Below are 23,715 nucleotides of genomic sequence, written 5' to 3' on the forward strand. Positions count from 1 at the left end.
AATTCTCAGTTAATGAGAATCGCTTGCATTTAAAGGCTACATATGAATGGATTATTGGTACAGAGATGAACTCTGCAGGCGACAATCCTAAGAAATTATCGTGTGGCTCGCAGAAAAATATATTTCATTAGCAACTATTCAGCAGACATTCTTGTCCTTTACTTTTATTGTGTTAGCTTTTGGGTTTATATTCCGCTGCGATAAGTGACACGCGAATCACTTGTTAAGACAGTGTAAACTTGTAATTCCACAATACTGTTTAATAGAGTAATTTGAAACGAGATTGGGACTTAATAAATCGTGAAACTGATATAACGCCCTCTGAGCACGCTGGCTTGGGGAAAATAAGTATTTTCTCGATATATGATGCCGAAGTAATCGTTTCTCGGATTCATGTACGCTTTATGAAGAAACATAATTTTAATGAGTAATCGCGTGAAATACTGCTTTGCCGTTAAGTGCGTGTGCAGATCTGCCATGTGGAATTACTTATGAGCAAAGCGCACACTTCAATAAATTATTAGCTCAAAGACTGCTGGAATAACCGAGTCGATGTGAATTTCCTCGTCGTTCTGCTATCAAAGGCAGTGCAGCGCAAGGTATCAGAGTAACTTTGGTACCGCATTTCTTCCCTTTGGCCTTTCCGTTGTGAATATTTTAGTATATCTGGGAGAGACTCCGATAGATCCATGCGTCCTCCGTATCTCTGCCCAAGTTTTACTTCAAATATGCACCAGAATATAGCATGCAGTTCACAGGTGCATACTTAGCTTTTAAGACTAAATACGCAAAACTTAAGACCAAAAGAAAGAAACAAAAATGGAGAGCTCTAGAAATAAAACGACGCCGGTTATTTTTCAAGCAGTTGACTTACTCCATCAGGTGGTAAAAAAAAATTCACCGATTACCTTTTGGTATTTAAAATTGCGTCCTCTGTGATCGATATCGCATGCTTGACCAGCATCACCAAACTAGTGATGAGCGAATCTCAGTATAGCGTGACAATTGGCAACGATTTCTTATTCATTTCGTGTATGCACTTTTAAATGCGCGGTAGATCTGATCATTTTCCGTAGTAATGAGACATCCTCGTTATTATCACTTATTTTTCTCAAACTGAATCTGTGTTCGGTAATCGTGTAAAATTAAATCGGTAATCTCTACGTGTGGTTTAAAGTCGTTGCCCTAGCAACCCGGTAAGCCATGGGTCATTCCCGAGACCTGGGAAATTTAGGTTTCATTCTGTTTCCGATACTGCTCCGCAGTCCTGTAAAAGGAAATGAACCTGCCGCTTAGCACACGTATAGTGACGAACCAGATAGGAATCGACGGGAAAGCGGATGTAAACGTTCTGATTTTTAGAATGTTAACATTGTATTGGACTTTTCGTTTCACTCTTTTCATATCGTAGAAAATACGAAATATTCGGGATCCACGACTTGCAAGTATTAATTATAAGTTCGACTGACTCTTCCGATATCTAGCTATAAAGCACTTTGTATTCGAACGACACGGTAAGTTGTAGATCCACGGCAATCTGTTACAAGCATGACATTCCTTTCGAAATCAACTGGAGATTCAAAAGCACTTAACGCCATTATTTCATTTTCTTTTAACACTTCGGGTGCGTATGCACATCCATCCGATTTATTTATTGCTGTTAATACGATGTGGCGTGTGATATTCCGTAACAGGAGCATGCTTAACATTAACTTATTCTCACAATATTGGCAACCATGAAGTATGGATACAATCACGTGACATTATGATGAAAGAAATTGGTTTTACAATAAAATAACTGCTACTCAAAAGTGCACAGGTTATGGAAATGATCCGAAAGAGAGAACAAATTAGCGTGTTATCTGAACGTGTTTCTATCCAACTTCCTTTTTACTAATCTCGTGATGAAGTGACAATCGATTTAGTAGATTAAGAGTGCCATCGCATTACTGATGACCAAGTTGCTCAGCACAGCAATTCCTAACCTAGAATTGAATATTTCACATAATTTACATGAAAAACGATCTTCCTGTAAAGGAAAATTATAAATAATCAAAGAAACGTTAGAGAGGAGACCAAATAGTGAGCACACTTTGTAAACAAAGCAGACAAATTGATTGATTATTACTCGCATTTCAATATTTTTTTCATACGAGTGTAAAATACGTTAGTGGAGTGTGTTCGTTAATTGTTTTAACTGAGGTATGCACAATCTCGCAAATACTGGAACTTTGCTAACCTGTCGTTACATATATTGTTTTAATAACAAAAATATTTAATTCTGCAGATATTTGACAGTTCATGTCAAACATGCCCTAAACATTAAAATTGTGCAAAATGCATTTAAACACGAAAATTCTCATTTCTTTTCACGCGAGACTTTTTGAATGCCTCTGACAAAAACGCACCATTCGTTTTTCAAAATAACTGAATTCGGTGATTAAAAAAGGGTTTAAAACGCGAAGGATTGGGTAACGCAGGTTTGATATGAAAGACGAATCCCACAGGTCCTCCCTCCCGCATAAAAACTGAAACAAATTGCAAAACAAGTCCTCATCGCTTCAAGGCACAGAATGAGGGAAGAAAGACTGTCCTTCGTAGGAAAAAGTGTCGGATTTGAATCCCTCCTAGATGACGGGACCATTTTCAACAGATTCACGGTGAGTTAGCCAGTTTCGTATTGAGATAGAAGGGACTGCTCCTGAAAAAAAAAAAAAAAAAAAAAAAAAAAAAAAAAAAAAAATTGACAGACAAAAATATACTCTCGTCTCACAGCCTTAATTACTTTGGCTATAATTACTGGACCTCTTCAAGTAATCGCAAATTCTGGAGATCAAATTTCCTATTTTCATTCTTAGCAATCGCACGTAATTGCATCGCATTACGATAATTTGTGGTCGCATTCTTGAATCGCAAGATAGTTTCCTCGACGCAAAAACCTCAAGTACGATGTGATCTTATGAAGTTGCTTGTGAATAAGAGATTTCTTGAACAGCAGACCCTAAGAGAATGGAAATGTGATATGAACACTCACTAAGATTGCTTCCTGTAAACGGCATCCAGAGGAGAGCGGCCTTTGGTCGAGAATACAGTGTGGATACCTGACACCGAGAAGCCCGACCGAGCCGCAGTAAAAATAATGCTCGATTTTAATCATCTGCTAGAAAACACCGAGATCTTGTTGTATTCGCGCGCCGACTACGAATACTTTTGTGCGCTCAGCCCCAAAGTTCAACCCATTAGGAACATCCTCTCGGAGCTGATAATTCTTATTGTCGATCGCACTGTACAAGTGCTTGAAGAGTCTTTCCTGAAGTCGTTATTAACCTGCGGAACACGGGTCGCCTTCGCTTATTTCGGTCCACCTTGTCAAAGATTTGACGAAAGGTGAAAAGGGGTGGATGCTTAATCACCGGCAGCTTTAGGAAATGAAATCGATTTTCCGTTGTTACGCTACTGTTGTGTCTTCGCGAGCTGGGCATGCGTGGCTTCTCATCCCGCGCGTAACGTTGCGATCCAAGTTTACTGCGCGTGCCTGCAGGAGGAGGAAACGAAGAGGCAACAGAAAAGTGAATAAAGAAGCACATCGGCTCCCTCAAGTTCACTGTAGCGACGAAGATCGGCGGAGTGCGTGGGCGTGCAGTTTGCAGATATCCCTCCGGCATAAACAGGAAGACAAATCGCAGAACTGCTCCGAACACCCTTCCAGGATCCAGTTTTTCGTCCACGTGCTTGGGTGGGAGTACGTGCATTGCAATGGAAGACAGACGTTTCGTAGTTTGCGCGGACGTTGTCGCCGTGACATTAACTTTTCTGGCGGTTTGTTACCTGCAGGTTGAAAGTTCGTACAGTTTCAAAAGAGAAGGTAAGTAAGCCGTAAAGTTGAAATGAAGATCGCTTAAGTTTTGTAATTAGGAGCAGTAAAGTATGACTGCCACCCATTTTCTTGATACTTAAGGTTAAGTTTCTTGCAATCTTAGTGAGTTCTCCCCCAAAGTTAAATCCAATTTTTTAAATTTGTTTTGCTTTTTACAGAATCATTCTTTGAAGTCTTAATCTAACACCCAACTGACCTGTAATCCATTTTCTTTTTTTATTCACAAAATAATTGTGTTTAGCATTTTCTCCGATGGAAGGGCATCGTAAAAATTCTGTTCGGCTCCTTCAAAACCAAACCAAGTTCTCTAAATCTTAAAATGACAAAATCGATGAGTCATCACACTTCACCGTATCTGGAGCAGCAGCTCAACTCGGGCATCTCAGACAAGCATCGCAAACTTCATTTTTTAAAGCAGGATTACACTGAAGTTGCATCGAGTCTGTGGTGCAGTACACTCCCATCTGAGATACCCCTCATTTCGATCTGAGTTCGTGATTAATGAAGAAAAAAAGCTTGTTGGAAAGGGGGGGGGGGGGTAATTTCCGTTTTTGCATGATAAACTTAAACGACTAAAATTCGATTTTATTTTATTAATCCAGTTATCTGTCTCTGGTTCTAAACGGCTTTCTGTCCGACTTCTAGTTTCGGTTTAGTTTTGAAAGACCGAACCGTCTTCTTTGGCAAGGAAGGTTTTTTCTTTATATTCAGTTTCATACTGCTTCAGAAAAGTGGACTTGCTTTTTTCTTAAGTGCGCGCGCTAACACACACACCCCATTTTTTACGAACTATCAGCATACCTGTCCATTCATTGTTTTCTCTTTTCCTTCTAGGCTCTTTCATTAACATTTTCTTTAATTTAATTCTAATTTTTTTTCTTTCACGCTATCTGTTTACTCTACCTGTTTTGAAAACTAAACAAGTGACTCTCATCCTTAACGTTTATGTACAGCATTGATTCGCTGTCGATAACACAGCCTCCAGCAACCATCCTCTCATTCGTTTGCTGGTGGTTTCTTTTCATGACCGTAATAGTATTATGGATCTGTAACCACTGCTTTTGTCTGATTTTCAAGACGAAAAAACGCACGCAGCCCGGGATAAGGAGTATACAAAAGGCACATCAAATGAAGTAGTCATTTGCCAGTAACCACACAAAACTGTATTATTTATCAAATAATCAATTTAGAATGTGACGTCATCAATCCTTCTTAGGGTTAAACTCGATAATGGAGTTTCAAACAGCGAATCATTTGCGTATAACATTATCCCAGTGCGTTGCATTTTCGAAACGTAAGCCCTGGGAAGCGCGGATGACTTGAAAAGTGGCGACTTTTTTTTTTTTTTTTTGGATATGACGTAATTGAAAATGTACACATGTGCTTGTCAGCTCTCCTTGTTTACGAAGAGATCAGAGTGCTTTTTATATTTCCCCATCGTCCACCTGTTCCTTTCTCGTAAGAGGCTTCAGCGGAGGTGTTTAATCAGGAAGGATCGAGTAGGAATATGATATCAGGCGTGGACATGCCTTCGTCTAATTAATGACATTCTCACGGCTTCTGCTGAGGGCGTACATGTGTCGTCAGCAAAAGGAAGACGATTGGGGAGAGGGGACCGAACGGTGCAGCCTAAAGTTATTATCATGAGCATCCTTGGCGACGGTGAAATTCGGATTTGACGCAAATGATTTTAATGCAGTTAAAAAATTGTACTTCGTCCGTTGCGTGTTACTGAAAATTACGGCAAAGTTAGTTCTTCGTAAGAATTATCTTAAGCCAGTCTTCGCGAACTGCACATCAGATACTACTGCTTGCATATGAGTCGACATTTCACTCTCTAGATGTTTCCTAATCTTACGAGATCAAAACAGACATCGTTTTCTATTTATTCGTGAGCAGGATTATCAGAACAACAATCAAAATGGCATCCTGTGTTGACTGTTTAACAATAAGCATGATTGTGCTCTGCAGTAGATAAAGTGGAAAGGAATACACCGAAATCCTGTTCTAAAAGTTTTCCTCCAACTGCGCATTGAATGATATTGTGGAGTGTGTTTGAATTGTCCAGAATGCCACGAAAGATTTCTCCTGCTGTTGGCTTTTCCTATAATTGTGAATCAGTCGATCTCTATGAACTTAGCGGGGATTTTCATGCCAGTAGTTCAGGTCGTAGCTGCCAAAAAAAAAAAAAAAAAAACTGCTAGAATACACAATTAACAGACTGGTGTATTATATCTGATGTAAAAGGGAATGTTGACAAGAAGCGCGTCATTCATAAAAGAACCACCTGAGTAACACCTGCAGGTTATTCTTGAGAAATATAGTGACGTTATCTTTGCAGAACTAAAACTAAACAAAGAAACAAACCAAGAGCAAAATAATCGCGATGTTATCTCCTTTATATACTTAAAGGAGACCCAGCGGTCTCCTTTAAGTATATAAAAGATATGGAATTGTTGTCTCTGCAGGACATTAACATGAACATTTTATAATACTGCACAACAAGCTCAAAAAATGTGCCATAGGGAAAGTACTGTCTGTTGTTATCTATGTAGGACCTTTTAAACAAGTGAATCTAGGACCTTTTAAACAATGAGTAGCTTAGGGCTACGTCTCATCTGTTCAACTAATATATTTCCAGGAAATAGTATGCGTCAGTTCATCAACATACAATTTCGAGCCATATCAGTCGGTAGCGCGCGTCGTGTGCCTGTACCTCCCGTCTTCTTCACTCATCAGTTTTTGCACGTCTTTTTATACCAAGTTCCCATGTGAGTCGCCAATTTGTAAAGAAAGACTTCTGATACTGTATGCGTAGCCTTCATTTCACCCCCAACTTCAGATTTAATGTTCCGGCACTCAATCCGATTTCGAGTTTCTTCTTATCGTTTATTAAATCCCAGTTCATTATTTTAACCCCTCATAACTCGAGATTCTACCGCTGAATAGCCCATCGATCCATCCATGTCCCGCTTACTCAGAAGACACATAACCATGCCTTTGGTCAAGTCTCTTTTACGGATCCATTCTGATGTTCGAGATTAGTCAGAGGATGCTGTATGATCCCAGAGAAGTTTCTACTATTTGCACATAAAGAAGCCTGACAATCTCCATATGAGATTGGCTGACTCGCTTTCAGTTCTGAAAGCCATTTCTCTCATATTCTCCACGACATTAACGAGATACAAAACAAAAACGTGTCCAATCCAACTTAAATGGCACACATCTTTCTCTAATTGCTAGTTTTCACATCTGGTCTGTATTCACTTGAAATATCCGTCATGATTTTGATTCAAGATGCGTATCCAGGCTTGTTCATTTTAATTTTTTTGCTTAAACCCTCGCATATATTTTGCTTTTGGATCTCTATTACCCAGCTTTCCAAGTTTTTTTTTTTCTTTTGTATCAAAAACAACTTCAATACCGGTAGTTCAGTCTTCTAGTGTTTCGTTATAATATGTGTATAATAGTTGAAGGGGAAAGTAAGAAACAAGGTTTCTTTGTGTGTCGGGGGGGGGGGGGGGTCACGTAATTGAAAACTGCATTCCTTCAATATAAGCCATGGCTATCGGAATATCCATACTCATCGAGAAATTCAATCTGTATTACATCCGCAAGAAACAATAGTTCTTCACTTTACATAGGGCATACTGCGAAAGGCGTTAACTCCATGGAACATTAGTTTTAATAAGGCAAATCAGCGTAAACCACACGCACAGTTAAGACCCACCCAAATTCCCTCTTGCTCCACGGGCCTTCCAGTTTTATAAAATAATTCGAGCGCCCCAATGTTAGAACTGAGAAAACAATAATTAGCACAGACCTCTAAAGGTCGACAGTTGATCATAACTAGCGCACGTATTTGTTAGAAATTCTTTCGCGTCTTTGCACTAGGAGAATGAAGAACTCGGACCTTAATTGCCTTTCATGCATAACAAAGAAATATCGTGAAGAAATATGGCGAACTGCTGCATATACAGGGTGGTTCAAATTTCCACGTACAAACTTTGAGGGGAGGTAGAGAACATCAAAATCAACCATATTCACATAGGAAAGCATGACCGGAAACGCCACCAGAAAGTGATAGGTGGCGCTGTTCGCCAGCGCTCCAGGTGAGCAATTGGGGTTTCCTCATTCAAGCTTTCGACGTCGTACGAAGAACATGCGTCGTTTTACGAACGACAAGATGGCAGACATGCACCTCGTTTACCATATTATGTATCCAACTACTATTGAACTGTTCAGTTACGCCTAATAAAGTTTTTTTTACACTGCTTACTGCCTTGTGTTATTTCTGTATCTTTGTGTCCCTGTGGCGGTGCTTTCTGGTCATAAGAAAGTATGACCGGAAACGCCACCGGAAGGTATTAACAGGGATATTCCGGTGGCGTTTCTCGTCATTTTCTATGTGAATAGGAAATAGAAATGACTGATTGATTTTGATGTTCTCTACCTCCCCTCAAAGTTTGTACGTGGAATTTTTCACCATCCTGCATAGGCAACCTGTTTTTTTTTTTTGTTGTTGTTGTTTGTGTTTTGCAGATGAGCCGTAATAAACTGTTAATGTTTATAATTGCTTTTATCATTCACGAGACTACCAAATGAACATTATTAACTTTTTATTATGTTGAAATAACAAAGCGTAATTTATTTTCCTCGGAACTGTAAGCTTCATTTGCATATCTTTTGTGTTTCTCCTCTGTCATCAAGCACAAAAAAGCTAATAGAAACCGCATTCACCCTAAAGTAATTTCGAACAGGAACTGCATATTTCTTATAGCTCTCAGTACTATTTTTTGAAAAGTACCAAAAAAAAAAAAAAAATCCAAATTACTTATGAATGAAAACAGTGAGGCAATAAAATCCAATTTCGTTGAAAAGTGGTGGAACTGAAGCATTACATCCCTCCAGCAGTTTATTATTATTCCTACAGTGTTAAAGTAGTTAGTTAGTATTATATGCAAATGATAATTAAGCTTCAGAACAGCGTGTGAAGAAAGCAAAACGGAAACAATGGTGACTGATTAAGCTTTTACTTGTAATTTACTTAATAAAACACAAAATTTTGTGTTTTATTAAGTACATGAAAAGAATCCAAACTCCTCCGTTATACAGTCCAAAAACTTCTCTCCAGAAAAATAATCTATTTCTCAAAGTAAACAAACTTCAGCTATACTTGGTCACATTTAAAGCGGTTTTGAGTGGTGTGTGCTTATACAGACTGGTTGTTGTTCCTTTCTAAACTTCGTTGCGACAGCCTTGACGAAATACCTAACAGTGAATTTGGCTATAAACTCCTATAATTAACTTAAACCTATAAAATGTTGAATTGCCTTACCTTTCACTGGCATTTCAGCTGTGGTTCTGACGCTTAAATCGTAATTCATGTATATTTATTGCTACTCTAAATTAAGAAAAAAAAAAAATTCTGCCTAGAAACCGCAATCCATGATTACAATATACGGAAAGTAAATTCTTCGCACCTTCCTCCTATTTATAATTAAATGAAAAACAAGGAAAAAAGAAGAACATAACACGGATCCTACTGAAGTTAATTAAATATGAAATTGGTTGGGATCAATACATCGTCAGTCTCCTGAAATAAAATAAAAATAAAAATAGTAGGCACTCTCGTATGTAAATTAATTCAGTAAAAAGTTCGGCTCTTAATTTTAATTTAAAATATCGATGATTTGGTAAAAAATTGCTGAACTGTCGCCTTTGTTAAATGGCTACGATATGAGAGATTACTTTTAAAGGAAACAAGAATAGCAAACCGCCGGGAAAGAAGGAAAAAAAAAAGTTAATTTTGTTGTTAAATCTTACTCAAGAAAGTGTAAGAACATGAATCCATTCGAATTAATAAAATACAGAATCCTCGAAATTCGGGTCTTAAACAGTGCACCACCAAAGCAACCCCACGAAGGTTTGTAAATGAGTATAATATTTCGTTAATAAGTTATAAACCTATCTGCTTTAGCAAATGATCGTAAAGAAGAAGAAAAAAGCTTAAAATCATCCGACTTAACAATTCATGAAGGCTTACCATGATGCATTGTGATTTTGATTTAAATGGTTCCAGGATTCTTCAAATGGAACTTAAATAAACTTAATACGCAACTCCGCCATGAGAGCATACGCAATAACAGGCATAATACATGAGTCTCATGGCCTTAGATACTTCTGCCGTAATATAAAACAAGAATCGCTCATTAATTCCTCCCGATGCTAATGACCTATTCAAGCGCCTATTTTCAATCTTTTCAAAATTACAGCTCAATTGATTGATTTGTTTATTGTTTCTACTGAACGAATCGAGGAGACGCATAAATCTACTCGTAAGTAGTAAAAGTAATAAAGAAATTCTTATGTATGGCCTGTTAGCTGCTCGCATAGTCGTCCAAATATTTCGGTAATACACAGGATACAAACTTCGATCTAATATCCATTCCTAATCGATCACTATTTTATCGAGATGAGCTTTATCGCCCGGTGTGAGACTACCGCCCTACTTATTGGAGGCCTGAAGTTGCTTGATAAAGTTCCATGTTTGATCTCTAGGAAAGGATTGCTGTATCAGGTGAAGTTTATTCTACTTGGATGATAATTATGCTGTACGTACCAGCCTTTAACGGGTAGGATTATCATAAAAATAAGTGGTTGTGCTTCTTCAAAAAGAATATTATTATTATATGATACCTCCAGGGAGAGTCCAAAGACTTGCGAGAGAGGGCACCTACTCTACAACTCTGTCTACTCTAGAGCTCGTTCTAACCACAACTATAACTGAGGCAACGCCATCTACCGCCCACCACCACTAGTATTTCCGCAAACAATCACAAACATCCATGCCCACAGCGGGATTCGAACTCACAGCCTTTTGACTGGAGAGCAGATACGCTATCCACTCGGTCAACCAGGCCGGCAAAAATTCATCTTTCATCAGGACAATGCACCTGCCCACAAAGGCGTTTTGTTAATGGAAAAATTAAGATATCTGCGCTATGAATTGTTGGAACAACCCTATTCCCCAGATTTGGCTCCCTCTGAGTTCTATCTCTTCCCAAAACTAAAACTCTTTCTCGCTGGTTAGCGTTTTTCCTCGAATCATGAGGTCATTGCAATATACGACAATCGTTTTCTTAAAGCTGGGCACGTACCGAGTAGTGGCGTAACTCCCATTCCATGAAACGGCGCACTTCTATAAGTCCCTAATACTAAGCGGGTTAAGTGGCTAGGGGGAAAAAGATACGAAAATTGAAGAGTGACGCCACCTAAAAACTCGCCAAACTTTCTGAAAGCCATTGCAAGAAGTCGAAAAAAAAAATCTTAATTTGTCACTGATATAGAGTCGTGAAAGTTCAATATTCTTTGCAACTTTATACTTACAGGAATTGTAATTAATAACTTAAGGTGTGAAACAGAAAAAAATATTTTGTTCGGGATGTGACGTGCACTAAAAACATGTTAAACTATTAAAGCACACACAAAAATAAGTTAGGGCTAACGTAGAATAAAGCTATCATTTGCGTGATGTCTTGCAATGGCTGTCTCAATGTGCTACAAGGACACCACATCTAAAGATTTATAGAGGATACCAAATACAAACTGCGAGGGGGGTGGGGGAATGTCAGTTAAGGCACAAATAAAATATGCAGGCTTCCATCTGCCCACTAAATACAAATTTGGCATGAAAGATCTAGCGAATTTAAATGCTGATACACATTTAAATCTAATTTATTCCAAACACATCTAAATGAATTTAATGCTAATTCCAGCCTACTTAGAAACATTAAATAATGCAGAGTGCCGTCAACTCCCAGATCGTTCCCGGCGTGTAAATACAGTGGTTTACTGTAAAGGATGAAATATGCAAAGAACGTAGTTATTATTTTTAACTACTTCTTAAAGAAGCGCCAAGAACTTTGCATTCGGTTTTTTTTTTCTTCCCTCAGGAGAGCATCCCAAGAAAATTAATTCGGAAATTCTTAATTTCGGCTTAAACCAAATCGTTCGTGAGAATCCAACATGTGCACAAACGGTAATCGATGTAGACAATTTATTGCGATGCCTTCCGTGACAGGGATTTGGTAGGCGCGCGAGTTTCTACGTACCTAATAGCTTTATAACGACTGCAAACTCCCAACAGCTGTACGCGATCGTTGGGGCTCCTTTGTGACCAGTGTAATGGGCTACAAAAAAATTCCGCATTTTCGATTACAAACCCACGCATTTTTCATGCGCTTCTTACTCTTATCTTCTCGAAGTTCTGAAACTTTAATAACCAGGATGGTTGCGCCTTTGAGGATTCATCTCGGCTAAGGAAAATATCGGCCGAGTGCTTTGCGAAGTTGAGGGAAAAGAAAAGGCGTTAAGTGTATCTGCATAACAGAAGTTTAGCCGAGCAATAAATCCTTGCTTGAATGGATTTCACAGCAAATGTCTGATAATCTCCCCTGTAAATACATACGTGCTCAGTAACAATCCTAAGCGATTATATTTAGCCACAGTTCTAATTGCTGGCCCTTATGATATCTGAATCCGTTACCATCAATAACAGAAACGTTATTAATGGCATTATTTTTATTTGGATTATACAAGAAAAAGTGGTTATTAACGCAACTAAGCGACAAGAGTTTAGTAAAGATAAGTATGTAAACGATTGCATAGAGAACTATACGAAGAGGTTTCATAATGAATAGCAAGGAAGACGCGAGTCTAGAAAACTGGCCTTTTACTGAAACGTCAGCCGAGCCTTACGATCACCAGGAGTTGAACTTTTCAACTTTCGCAACCAAAGGCAGAAAAGTGCAATTCCTTAAGACTTGGCTCTGGTTTACTCCATTCCCCTTCGCGAACTTACAAATAGTTTCAGGGTATAAACATTGCACTGTTTTTCGTTTAAAATCATCCCCTGATAGAATTCTACTACGCAACGGCCATCACTGAGGATATGTGAAAGCCGAATTCGAGGTTTTTCAAAGTTATCGGTAAGAAATACATCGTACAGGCAGAAGCTTGGGATAAAAGACTGTGAACGGGACAGCGCGCTCATTTGGGATTGCCCAGTCTTTTGGAAAGCCTATAACATTTAGAAAAATATCCAGTCCAGAGTCCTGTTAGGTGTTCAAGCCATCTTTGCATTTTAAACACACAAACGAGCAACTGATTCTGCTAGTGGAAGAAGATAAATTGGTTCACCTGGAGTGGGGTTGGAAGCTGTGAATTCATCCACGCTAGCGTGCTTGTGATTCTGCCACTAAATATAACTGCATTTTCTTCCCATTCCGTGCTCTTGTGACTTAATAAAGCGCCCTCTACATGCTTGCAATCAAAACATTCGCTTGTACTTGGAAAATGGTAAGTGTGGTACATTTTTAACCGTAATGTTATTCCAACTTTTTTTTTGGGGGGGGGGTTCACTAGATATCTCATCTGGGAAAGAAAAGAGGTGGAATAATACATTGCGATTCTTAGCCGAGAAATTTCTGCACAGACACAGCTGCAATTGTTTCCATGTTTATATGCAAATAAATTCTCAACAGATTAGTTAACTTGCGGACGATTCAGTGATTTTCATGACACCCGCAACATATTCTTCAGTTTTTGCATGCATTAATGTTTCCAACATTCAGCATCAACAAACAGTAACTCGGCCTGGTTGGTAGAGTGGAGCAGATACGCCATCCACGGTGGCACAGAGGTTTGTGCAAGTCTTGCAAAAGTGCCATGTTTAGTCTCTGTAGCGTATGGTTTGGGGTAATCAAACATCAACCCACCGACGGCGCCAGATGTGTTAACGGCCTTCTGCGCAAATATAATTCATATATATAAACTTTCGCTTCATCACTTGGAAAAAGCAATCAAATGCTACAATCGTAAATATTAACTTTAATGGAATTGTGATGTTCGTTCAGAGGCAGCCATTTTGCTCCAATGAAGCACAACGCACACAGTCGCACTTTACATGTCATTACTTCTAAATAAACTAAATTATAAAGGGAGGAATGGAATGAATGTGAGTGTAAGAGCGACAATAGTATATAACTGTGTTAATGGCGGGAATGGGCTTTGTCATGGAAATGTTGACGAGGCGAGAACGATTTCGTGTTTGTATTCGTCCGGTTCGGACCCATCATATGTGTGCAAAGATGTCTACATATGTAAGGCATTAGAGAAGAATGGAGAACTGCAAGTTGTCCAACTGTTTCAGGCAGACTGCAAACAAGAGTATACAAAAGAACATTCAGGTAGATTATTATGTTTGTACACGAATGCTAGCAGTATCAGAAACAAAGGGGTAGAGTTTGTTGCTTTAGTCAATATTTTGCGACCCCAGATTGTAGGAATTAGTAAGAGCTGGCTATCAGAATCAGACCTACTAACTGGTATCGAGAGTCATGGGAACAGTATTTTTAGGAAGGATAGAGTATACTGCTAATGATATCGGATGACTTTGATCAAGTTAGAGTTGAGACCTATGATTGTAGTAATACTACTAACAATATTTCATGTGGCTGTGAAGTGGAATCTAAGAAGACAAATTTCACAGTGGGGTGTTGTTACAGACCTGGTGGATCGGTTGCTGGTGATGAAGAAATGCATCACCAGCAACCGATAGAAAAGGTGAGCGTGAAAAGAGTAATCATAATGAGAGATTTTAATTATCCAAATATTGATTGGGTAACAGTAGATTCTCATGAGAAGAAGGAAAATGCATTTATTGAGCTGTTGCGGGACAACTTCCTCAAGCAGCTTGTGACAGAAGGAACTCGAGGTCAAATAGTGTTAGATTTGATTATAGTGTCAGAGGGCGTTTCAGTTAAACTTACTCACTTGGGAAGTGACTAAGTTTATGAATGTTCCATTCAGAAAAGGTTACATGCTGAACTACAAAGTAGGAAATTATGATCAACTGAGGAGTATATTGAGTTCAGTGGAATGGGATCGGTTGCTGGATGGGAAGAATATCGACAGTGCATGGGAATACTTAAATGATGCAATATCCGAATGTGTCCCGAGAGTTCGAAGAATAAATATAGTAGGAGTCAAATGGATGTGAAATCTTATTAAGCAAGAGATGTGGAAGGAATACCGTTTGCATAAGGATGACGTCCGTTATAAACGTTATAATCAGCAGGCTTGAATCACAGCTGTTGTACGGAAAGCAAAGTCTGATTATGAAAAGAAACTGGCTCTGCGTGTTAAAACTGTGATAACCCACAAGAATTCTATCGATATGTTGCAGTAAAAGAAAGAATGAATATGAAAGAATAACTCTTCTAAATTCAGATAGAGTGAGGGTTACTGATGCAGAAGAGGTTGTCCAGTTATTGAGTGCCCATTTCGTTAAAAGCTAATCAACCTGGTGAACGCGACATTGAGCTCACTGTTACCTCTTCACTAGGTGAAGAAACGCAGGTGTGTGAGGCCGAGGTATTACAGCTGTTGCACAAACTGAATAAGACTTCAGCAATAGGGATTGATGCGATATCAGCACGTGTGCTAAAAGAGTGTTCAGCTGAACTGGCCATTCCTTTGACCAGGATGCTTAATATGAGTCTCAGAACAGGGAAGATTCCGCAGGAATGGAAGGAATGTATGGTAATTCCATTACACTAGGGTGGTGCAAACACCGATGTAATCAATTATCGACCAATTAGTATCTCAGGAACGGTGGTAAAGATTTTGGAAAACTTGGTCAGGGCCTGCATTCAGAAATGGGTTGACAGTTAATCTCTACTTTGCAATAAGCAACATGAGTTTACTAAGGGAAGGTCATGTTTTAGCAACTTGCTCACATTCTATAACAATGTTACCATTGAATTAGACAAGGGGAATGGATACACCATGATACTTTTGGATTTTTCTAAGGCTTTTGACAGAATACCGCATGGCAGACTGCTGAATAAATTGGAGAAAATGGGTTTGGGTTATACAATATTAGCATGGATAAGAGGATGGCTGACTGACAGATCTCAAAAGGTGGTATGCGGGGGATCTGAGTCTGTAAGGTTTAAGATAAAGTGGTGTACCACAACGATCAGTGTTTGGTCCACTGTTATTCAATCTGTACATTAATGATATTGGGAAGGATTTGACAAGCGACATGGTTATTTGCTGATGATGATGCAAAGATAGGTAGGGTAATCAAGAATGTCCCTGATATGCAGTCTTTGCAGAATGATTTGAATAGGCTGGAACTGTGGGCATGGGAAAATGGATGTCAGTTCAATGTCAGTAAATGTAAAGTCATTCACTTCGGCATGATTAGATATCCAATGTCGTATTATATTGGTGGGATTAGGTGAGAAGAAACTGATGAGGCTAGGGTTCTTGGAGTGATAATAGATAGGAAGTTGAAATTTATGGGCCAAGATTGCAAATACAACTCAAACGATAATTGCAATGCTGAAACGTACGTTCATATGTAAAGATAAGAATGTTATTTTGCCTCTTTATAAGACCTCACTTGGGCTGTTGTGTGCAGATCTGGTTTCCGTTGCGATTCTGATATATTGGAGAGAGTGCAAAGGAAAGTGTTAAAAATGATATCAGGATTGTGGAATACTGATTATGAAGACAGAGTGAGAATTTGTAGACTGCAGACACTTGCAAACGGGAGAAAAAGTGGTGATATGATTGAGACTTAAAAACTTCTGAAAGGGTCATAGAAGATTTTAATTGATGGAATTTTTCAATTTATGGAGGGTGGGGTAAGGACGAGAGGGCATCCTTGGAAACTGAGAATGAAGGCCGACAAGAAGGGTGTGAGAGCTAGATTTTTCTCTCAGAGGGTGGTGCGTAATTGGATGGTGTGAGTGCAAGCAGCGTGAATGAATTCAAGAATAGGTATGTCGATGAGTCTCTGACTCCCTGGAGGTCTCTCTTAATAATAATAATAATAACACGGCCTGCGATTTGAATATAAATGGACTTCCACGCTGGCGATGGATCATTGTACTAATTACTGTTGGGTCTGCAGCGATCAGTCTGATTCGGAAATAATAATAATGGAACGATTTCGATGTTATTGGGTTCACCGCAACTTGGTCTCCAACCAAAAGTGTGTCCCAGTGGAATGAAATACATTAACCTTAGTAACCATTTCTGCGAAGTATTAGAGAGTTTCAAAGGAAAGGAGATTACTCATTCGGTTACTGCTGATGTTCTTAATGAAATCAAATCCTTACCCGGTCGAAGCCATACAGAAATTTGAAGTCTCTATAATATTTGTGGATGCGATCCTTAATTGTGTTTCAGTTCTCGGACTGATCTGTACGAGGAATGAGTACGTTGTACGATAAGTCATTTTCTCAGAACTGTCGGCGGACACGTCGATCCGAGACTCTTCGTCATTGGTATTGAGACACATGCCCGGTTATCAAATGCCTGAAGTGGCTTTGAGAAGTTCCATATATTTGGTCTTAAGGATTTCTGGATGAGATAACGTCTTAATAATGAACGGGATGTGGATGATAATAAAACATAAAAAAAATAGCATGGTGCGAAATCATTTTGTGGCGAGTAGGTCGCTAATGGTGCACTTATTTGTGTGCTGCTGAGTAATCTGCACAACATCCCAAAAGTAATCGGTGCTCCTTGTTTGCTGGCCTTTTTTCGCTCCAGCGATCTGTCCTAATGTAAAGCATATTATTTGCTGCAAAGTGCTTTATTGTTTAAATGAATAAAAATGCTTTCAATTTCAACTGCGAACGTTAATGGATATTTATACTGACTTCTCATCGTGCCTTTCTGTTGGAAGTATTTCAAATTTTAGTTTTGCCTCTGTCCGCGCGGTTAGCGGAGTGGTATACACTTCGCAACCATATGCCTGGGAAAAGTGTCCTGAGTTCCATTCTCGTCGTCGACGTGAGGAGCTTAAGGATCTTTCTCAGACATAGCCAAGTTAGCCGGTCTTGGGCGTGGGCTGCAAGGTTTTTCTCCCCAGTTTATCTGAGGTTTTTCCTCCCGCAAGCAGGCAAACCGGCCCCGTGAACACACGCAGCTACAGACACAGAACACACCGGGAGGCATAGGGATAGCCATCTTATCCTCGGGACAGTTACGGCTTATAGCTCCGTAACAGCCCACTAGGCCTAATTCCTGAAGGGAAGAAGAGAAAAAGTTTTGCCTCTACGATTAACTGTTGTCCCGGATGTTCTGTAATAAAAAAAACTATGTTCAGTTCTCCGGAATTTCTAGTATTTGACTGATTGAACGAAAGCATAATTCTCCATTAGTTCTTTAGTAGTTTTTTGCAAATCGAAATAATTCGACTGCAGCAAAGCGTGTGGACAGTCGAAGGTGCTAATTCTCGCGATGATTCCTGATTAATGACCGCTGCTAATTTTAATCCGTAGTTAACGACATATTTAAATATGCATAAGGACTGCTTCCGTGTACTTTCATTAATCATTGCTGTTGATTAGGGAACTGTGTGCTAGAATTAACGAGGGCGAAATCGTTGCATTAATCTCTGCCTGTCGGTGATGAATTTTTTAGTTCGTTTGAAATCCATCCTTCACATCGCGTGAAAGTACGGCTCGAAGCTTAATGGAATTTCCTGGTGTTTGCAGCATAATGAAGTGTTGCGCATCCCTCTCTCTCTCTCTCTCTCTCTCTCTCTGTGTGTGATAACTGAAGCAAACTCCCGCGCGTGTTGTCCCGCATGGAAATTCCTTCCGGGAATGGAACTTCAGTTTCGCTTCTCATCAGTCGAAAACGAGAAACAAAAGAACAAAACGGACTTTTGAAATCTGCTTCGCTTGAAAAATTGCGTTGGGACTATTAATTAAACTGCGAATGATTAATAACCACAAATACTGCACTACCCTCCCCCTTTAGATGGGACTTTGCTAGCATCACAGCCTCTGCGGCACATTGTCTCCTGCACAGATTACCGTGCAGTGTGCGGGTGGGTCCAGTAGTATTGCATGTACTCGATTTCTCTTCTTTGGAGTTTTTCTGATCATTTCTAGGTCCTTTTGACCTTGTATTAACGTTCACATTCCCGTGATTTTTTTGATCGGAGTAAAGGCTTTACTACACTGGTCCTCAGTAAAATATTGAGCAGTAGCGTTGGTTCTAAAGGCGAATAATGACACATCCGCTCGTTATAATCCTAGCCCTACCAACGCTCGATTAAGTGATGGATTTCGTTAATAAAATGCACAAAGTGATAATTCAACATTCATTCAATTATCATCGACTTTCAAAATATTCAATGGTAACTGTCCACACTGAACACGATTCCATCAGAGCAGCCGTAGCCCAACAGTCGGATGGACCTCCGGCTGTCAAGATTATCGGAAATGGGATTATGAATTTAATCCCATCCAATACGCGATAACTTCTTAAGGGTTTTTCAGCTGAAGGCAAAAATTCGACTCACACCGAAGTAGCCCCGAATTTTTCTCCACCCACTTCTGTGTGAGACCATCCACGATTTTGTGGCTAACTTTGCAGGAGTTTGGAAGAAATACCTTTTTCAATTAATTAATATTCTGAATGATTTGATTTAGAGATTTGGATTCGGTTGTAATTATAGCCTCAGTTATGTGGCCAGTTAATTGCGCGTATTTTCGAGCCGGTTTGCCTCTTTTGCGGTGGGAGGAACCACCCAGTCACCGAGTGAGTAACAAAATCATCATCTTCAGTTGAAAGAAAGATTCCTCGCTTGTTACAAAGGATTCAAGTTCACATCTTTCCAACAGAACAAATATGGGGTCATACTTGCCACTGTGCCATGGAGGCGCCTTTACCAGGTGGGATAGTTTTCACTGGCAGCATAAACCGAACAGGGTGAACAACCCCTCGTAATGTTTTCTGTGACCTAGGAAAGGCATGGTGTTTTTGCAGTGCATTTTCTATAAATGAATCAATAACTTTTAATAAATGAATCAGATCTCTTTGTGCCATTGTTTTCAGTCGCTCAAGCTTCGACCCGAATTCTTTCGGGTTTTTTTTTTTTTTTTTTTAATCTCGATAAGATTTGCAGGATCCTTATTAACACTTCTTTTGCTTAATTTGTCTGTCAGGGAGTTCTTTTCCTTCTACATTTATATTTGGTTATCTCCTAATCATTAATATTAATGTGCATGTAGTGACCGAGAAGTGTCATCCATAATTTCACTCAAACACACCTTCAACTAAAGTTATCGAAACCTGAGTTGTCTGTTCTTCACATCTTACATTCGGAAACTTTGAGTGGGTTCACATTTCGCTTTAATGAAAGGCGTTCGCACTTGCATCGCGATGAAGTTGTAGCCTTGGAACTGTTTAAATATACATCAGTTATTAAAAGAGGTCACGTGAAGGTCCTCCTTAGCGGTTATTACTTTGAATTAAATTAATAAAAGCGAATCAGAGCATGGAATCATATTAAATTTGAATGGCTGCTTTATCTTCTGAAAAAACAGTCGACTTATTAATATTTGCGCACTTCCTTCCGATGATGAATTCCAAGTCTCGCGACGTTTGTTATTACTTGCACCCCCTCCCCCACCACCACCATTTGGCCTTTCTCTGACAGAATGAAAAGACAGCTAACCGGATTTAAAAGATAAGAAACGAACCGGTCGGAGACACATCTTAAACATTTCAACTGGGCCCGGTAGAGGAATGAACAAATTCTTGGTGCAGATAACCGCGCATTCTGCTCGCGATCAATGCCTCGAGTGCCATTTATCAAATCCATCTCTCGCTCAGTGCACGTGACATCGGACGACTACCTGCTGCTAAGGGAGAAGCGAAAAGGTTTGATGACACGCGCTGTGCGCTCTCATTTCCCTGCTCAAGCAAACGGCAAATGTGATTTATTATTTCTAAGAAGAAGCGGAAGTTTGGAAAAATAATAAAATCCGTCATTGCCCTTTCGCGCGTGAAAAGTCCTGAATATTGGGTTTTGACTTGTGAATAAAGATGAACAGCGAGCACGTGGAACATGATCGCCTCGGTAGAACGAATTAATAACGCTCAGCACGGGCTACGAGAAGAGAGGAACGGGTGGGGGGTCGGGGGAAGGAGAAAAAAAGCGGAGACAGGAGTAGCGTCGCTGTAATCAATTCACTCGACATGCCGAACAGCTGTCTTTTGTTTTCGCTTCTTCATAATCTGCGTTCGAGTGGACGAGATTCTTAACAGCATCAATGAAACCGCCGAGTTTTTACTGAAGTGCTTAAGCCTAAATTCATTTCGCGAAATGAATACAACTCCTAATGAATTCTGGATTTCAGATCCGAAATCACGCGGCTCTTCGAGAAAGTTGCTGCGACATCTCGCGTTAAATTCTTGAAGCCCGAATTATTCTGAGAGCGAAGAATACACCAGGATGTTTCATGCGGGGAAAAAAAAAAAAAAAAAAAAAAAAACAATCAACACCTACCAACGTATACTGAATATATTATATAAAAGTCACCCTTGGCTATCGGACATTACCAATCGCTTCGGGAGCAAAACAGGAGAACCGCCTAGAAATTCCAGCAGTGAAATTCACTTCCTAGGGTTGCTTCATCGAGTAGTAAAATGTCTATCAATGTTGAGCCACTGAATAAGCAATCTTTTCCTTTCACTCCTATGCTCAGTTGCTTGTAGTGCCGCTGCCTTCATCAACCCGCCATTTTTTTTCTCGGTTTTTCATCGTCTCCTTCTCTGTGGTTCTTGACTTTCTTCGCCCGTCTGTCATTCTGCATTATTTCTATATAATTTTTCGATTTTTGATCCAATCACTTATTGGCTGTTTACTTCTCACTTGTTTCATTCATTTATCTGATTTTTTTTTATTGTTCTATTGCATATGTTAGTAGGCTGACAACACTACTTTGTCGATTCTTATTTTTGCTTCTTGCGTTCTTATTTGATAGAAAAAGGCGGCTGAAACAACCGGATATCTACTAACTTTCAACCCCGTGTTATGCACTGTGATAGTTATTTCCTTCTGTTCCTAAACCACTTTGAACAAATCGGAAAAATGACAATTTCTCCTCTCATTTCTCTGTTCTTCAATATTTCGCAACTATCGTGACATTTTTTCTGTTGATTATCGTTCTAGTTTTCTTGTCTGGTGCGTTATTGATTATATTTATCAATACTTGAATTCGTTTTCTCTAATTACTAACAAATTATTAACTTAAACAAGGTGGCTCATTAAATCCCGCATTATTTAATGCCGTTCGGTTATTTAAATTTTGAGTCTGTCCTTAATTTATTATAAAAGCGTTATTTGTATCTCTATTCTTAATTAGTTCCGAAGTTTTGATATTTAATGAGTTTCAGGCAAGTCCATGAAAAAAAGTTTGTTTTCTATTCTGGCATCTCTCTTATTTGCTTGAACGTAAGCATCGCGTGTAGGTTTGATCGATTATTTCTAAATCCTTGTAGCTTCTCAGATAATTCGAATTAATTTTATTTCTAAAGATTTTGGGCGAAGAAAATTTACTCCTGTAGTTATCTGGATTTGTTCCGTCTCCTTTCTTGAAAAGCGGGATTGATACTCTTCCTCCATTCAATTGGATTTTTTTTCTTTAAGTATCGCATTTAAAATTTCACATACTTATCTTCCTTCCAACTGATTTTTTTTATCTTTTGAAAGATTTTAAGTATTTCCTGATAGAGACCAATACCCCAGAAGAGAGATCCTTGCGTTTTCTGCTAGTTTCATAATCATCATCATCTTTGGTAGTATTATTTTATTCTTTCTTTTGTATGGAATGTTCTCAAAATCATTCCATTCGTCCAATCTGATGTTTCTTAGTTTTTTTTACTTTCATTTCGTGTTTTTCGAGTCTGTACTGTTCTCTAGATTTTTCTTCGAGTAAAATTAAATTGGAGTTCTAATTATCTGGAGTCATTATTCAAGTATTTGTTTATTTTTTTCTTAACGAGCTGTTTTCTTTATTTCTTATAGTTTTTGTACTCATTATGTATTGGTGCATTTGATTTATCCTGTGGATATGCGAAATACGGTTTTCTTTTTGTAAGCTTCATACCAGCTTTTGCTTACTTTTTTGTAATAAGCGTGTTTATTTTTCTCCGCATGCTTCTTTTTCTGCTTTGGGTGCAATGTCTTTGAAATCTATCCATTTTTTTTTTTTTTACTGTTTCCAGTTCATTTAAAATCTTACACTTTCTTCCCAGAGTAATTCTATATTTCTTGTGCTTTATTCTTAGATGCCTTTTCTTGTTTTATCTTTTAACTTACAGTCACTTCTATCTGCTCATGTTAGAACTCCATTTTCATTCAGTTTTTACGCTGATTTCTCTGTCGGTTATAATTTAATCCGTTACAGATTTTTATCTCCTTATCTTCCCGTGTTATTTGATGAACAAAGAATTATTTGTTCTCAATTCATTATTCGCACAAAACTGTAGTAATTTATTCTATTTTCATTAATCAAGAAATAATTACACTTGGACATGTATATACGTTGCCAATTCTTGCCTTTAAATGTCTCGCTAATTACTAGGTATCCTTTTAATATTATTATTCATTTTTCTTTAATCAAAATTCTTTATTCTCTGCTATTCTAGGAGCTTCCAAAATAAATTCGTCTGAACTATTCGTACTAACATTATTTTAATATTCTTTCCTAATTTTCGAATGTAGTATTCTGCTCGCTGCATACTCTTATTCTTGTATTTGTGCTTTTATGTGTATCACATTACAACTCCCCTGGATGTTCTTAATGTTGTTATATTCCACCATTAATATGTAATTTCCAATTTCCTTTGCCCTTCGTGTAGTCTGGGATATTGAACACGCTTTAATGCTGATTTTTCAAGTTCTTCAACTTATCCTTCTTTTCCTGTCAGTAATCTTATATTCCAGATACCAATTC

The 23,715-nt window shown here is 38.7% G+C and overlaps 1 protein-coding gene across 1 annotated transcript in view; it reads left to right on the forward strand.

Moving 5' to 3' along the window:
* Nucleotides 1–23,715, forward strand: part of LOC150104364 (suppressor of lurcher protein 1-like) — a 355,061-nt gene that overhangs the window by 227,158 nt on the left and 104,188 nt on the right. The window contains exon 9 of the mRNA XM_090396464.1: nt 3,672–3,865. Coding sequence (XP_090252590.1) covers nt 3,672–3,865 — 194 coding nt within the window. The remainder of the gene's footprint in view (nt 1–3,671; nt 3,866–23,715) is intronic.

The sequence above is a fragment of the Typopeltis vanoorti genome, chromosome 8, assembly GCF_054136105.1.
Source record: "Typopeltis vanoorti isolate ZY-2024b chromosome 8, IOZ_Tvanoo_1.0, whole genome shotgun sequence".
Lineage (NCBI taxonomy): Eukaryota > Metazoa > Arthropoda > Arachnida > Uropygi > Thelyphonidae > Typopeltis > Typopeltis vanoorti.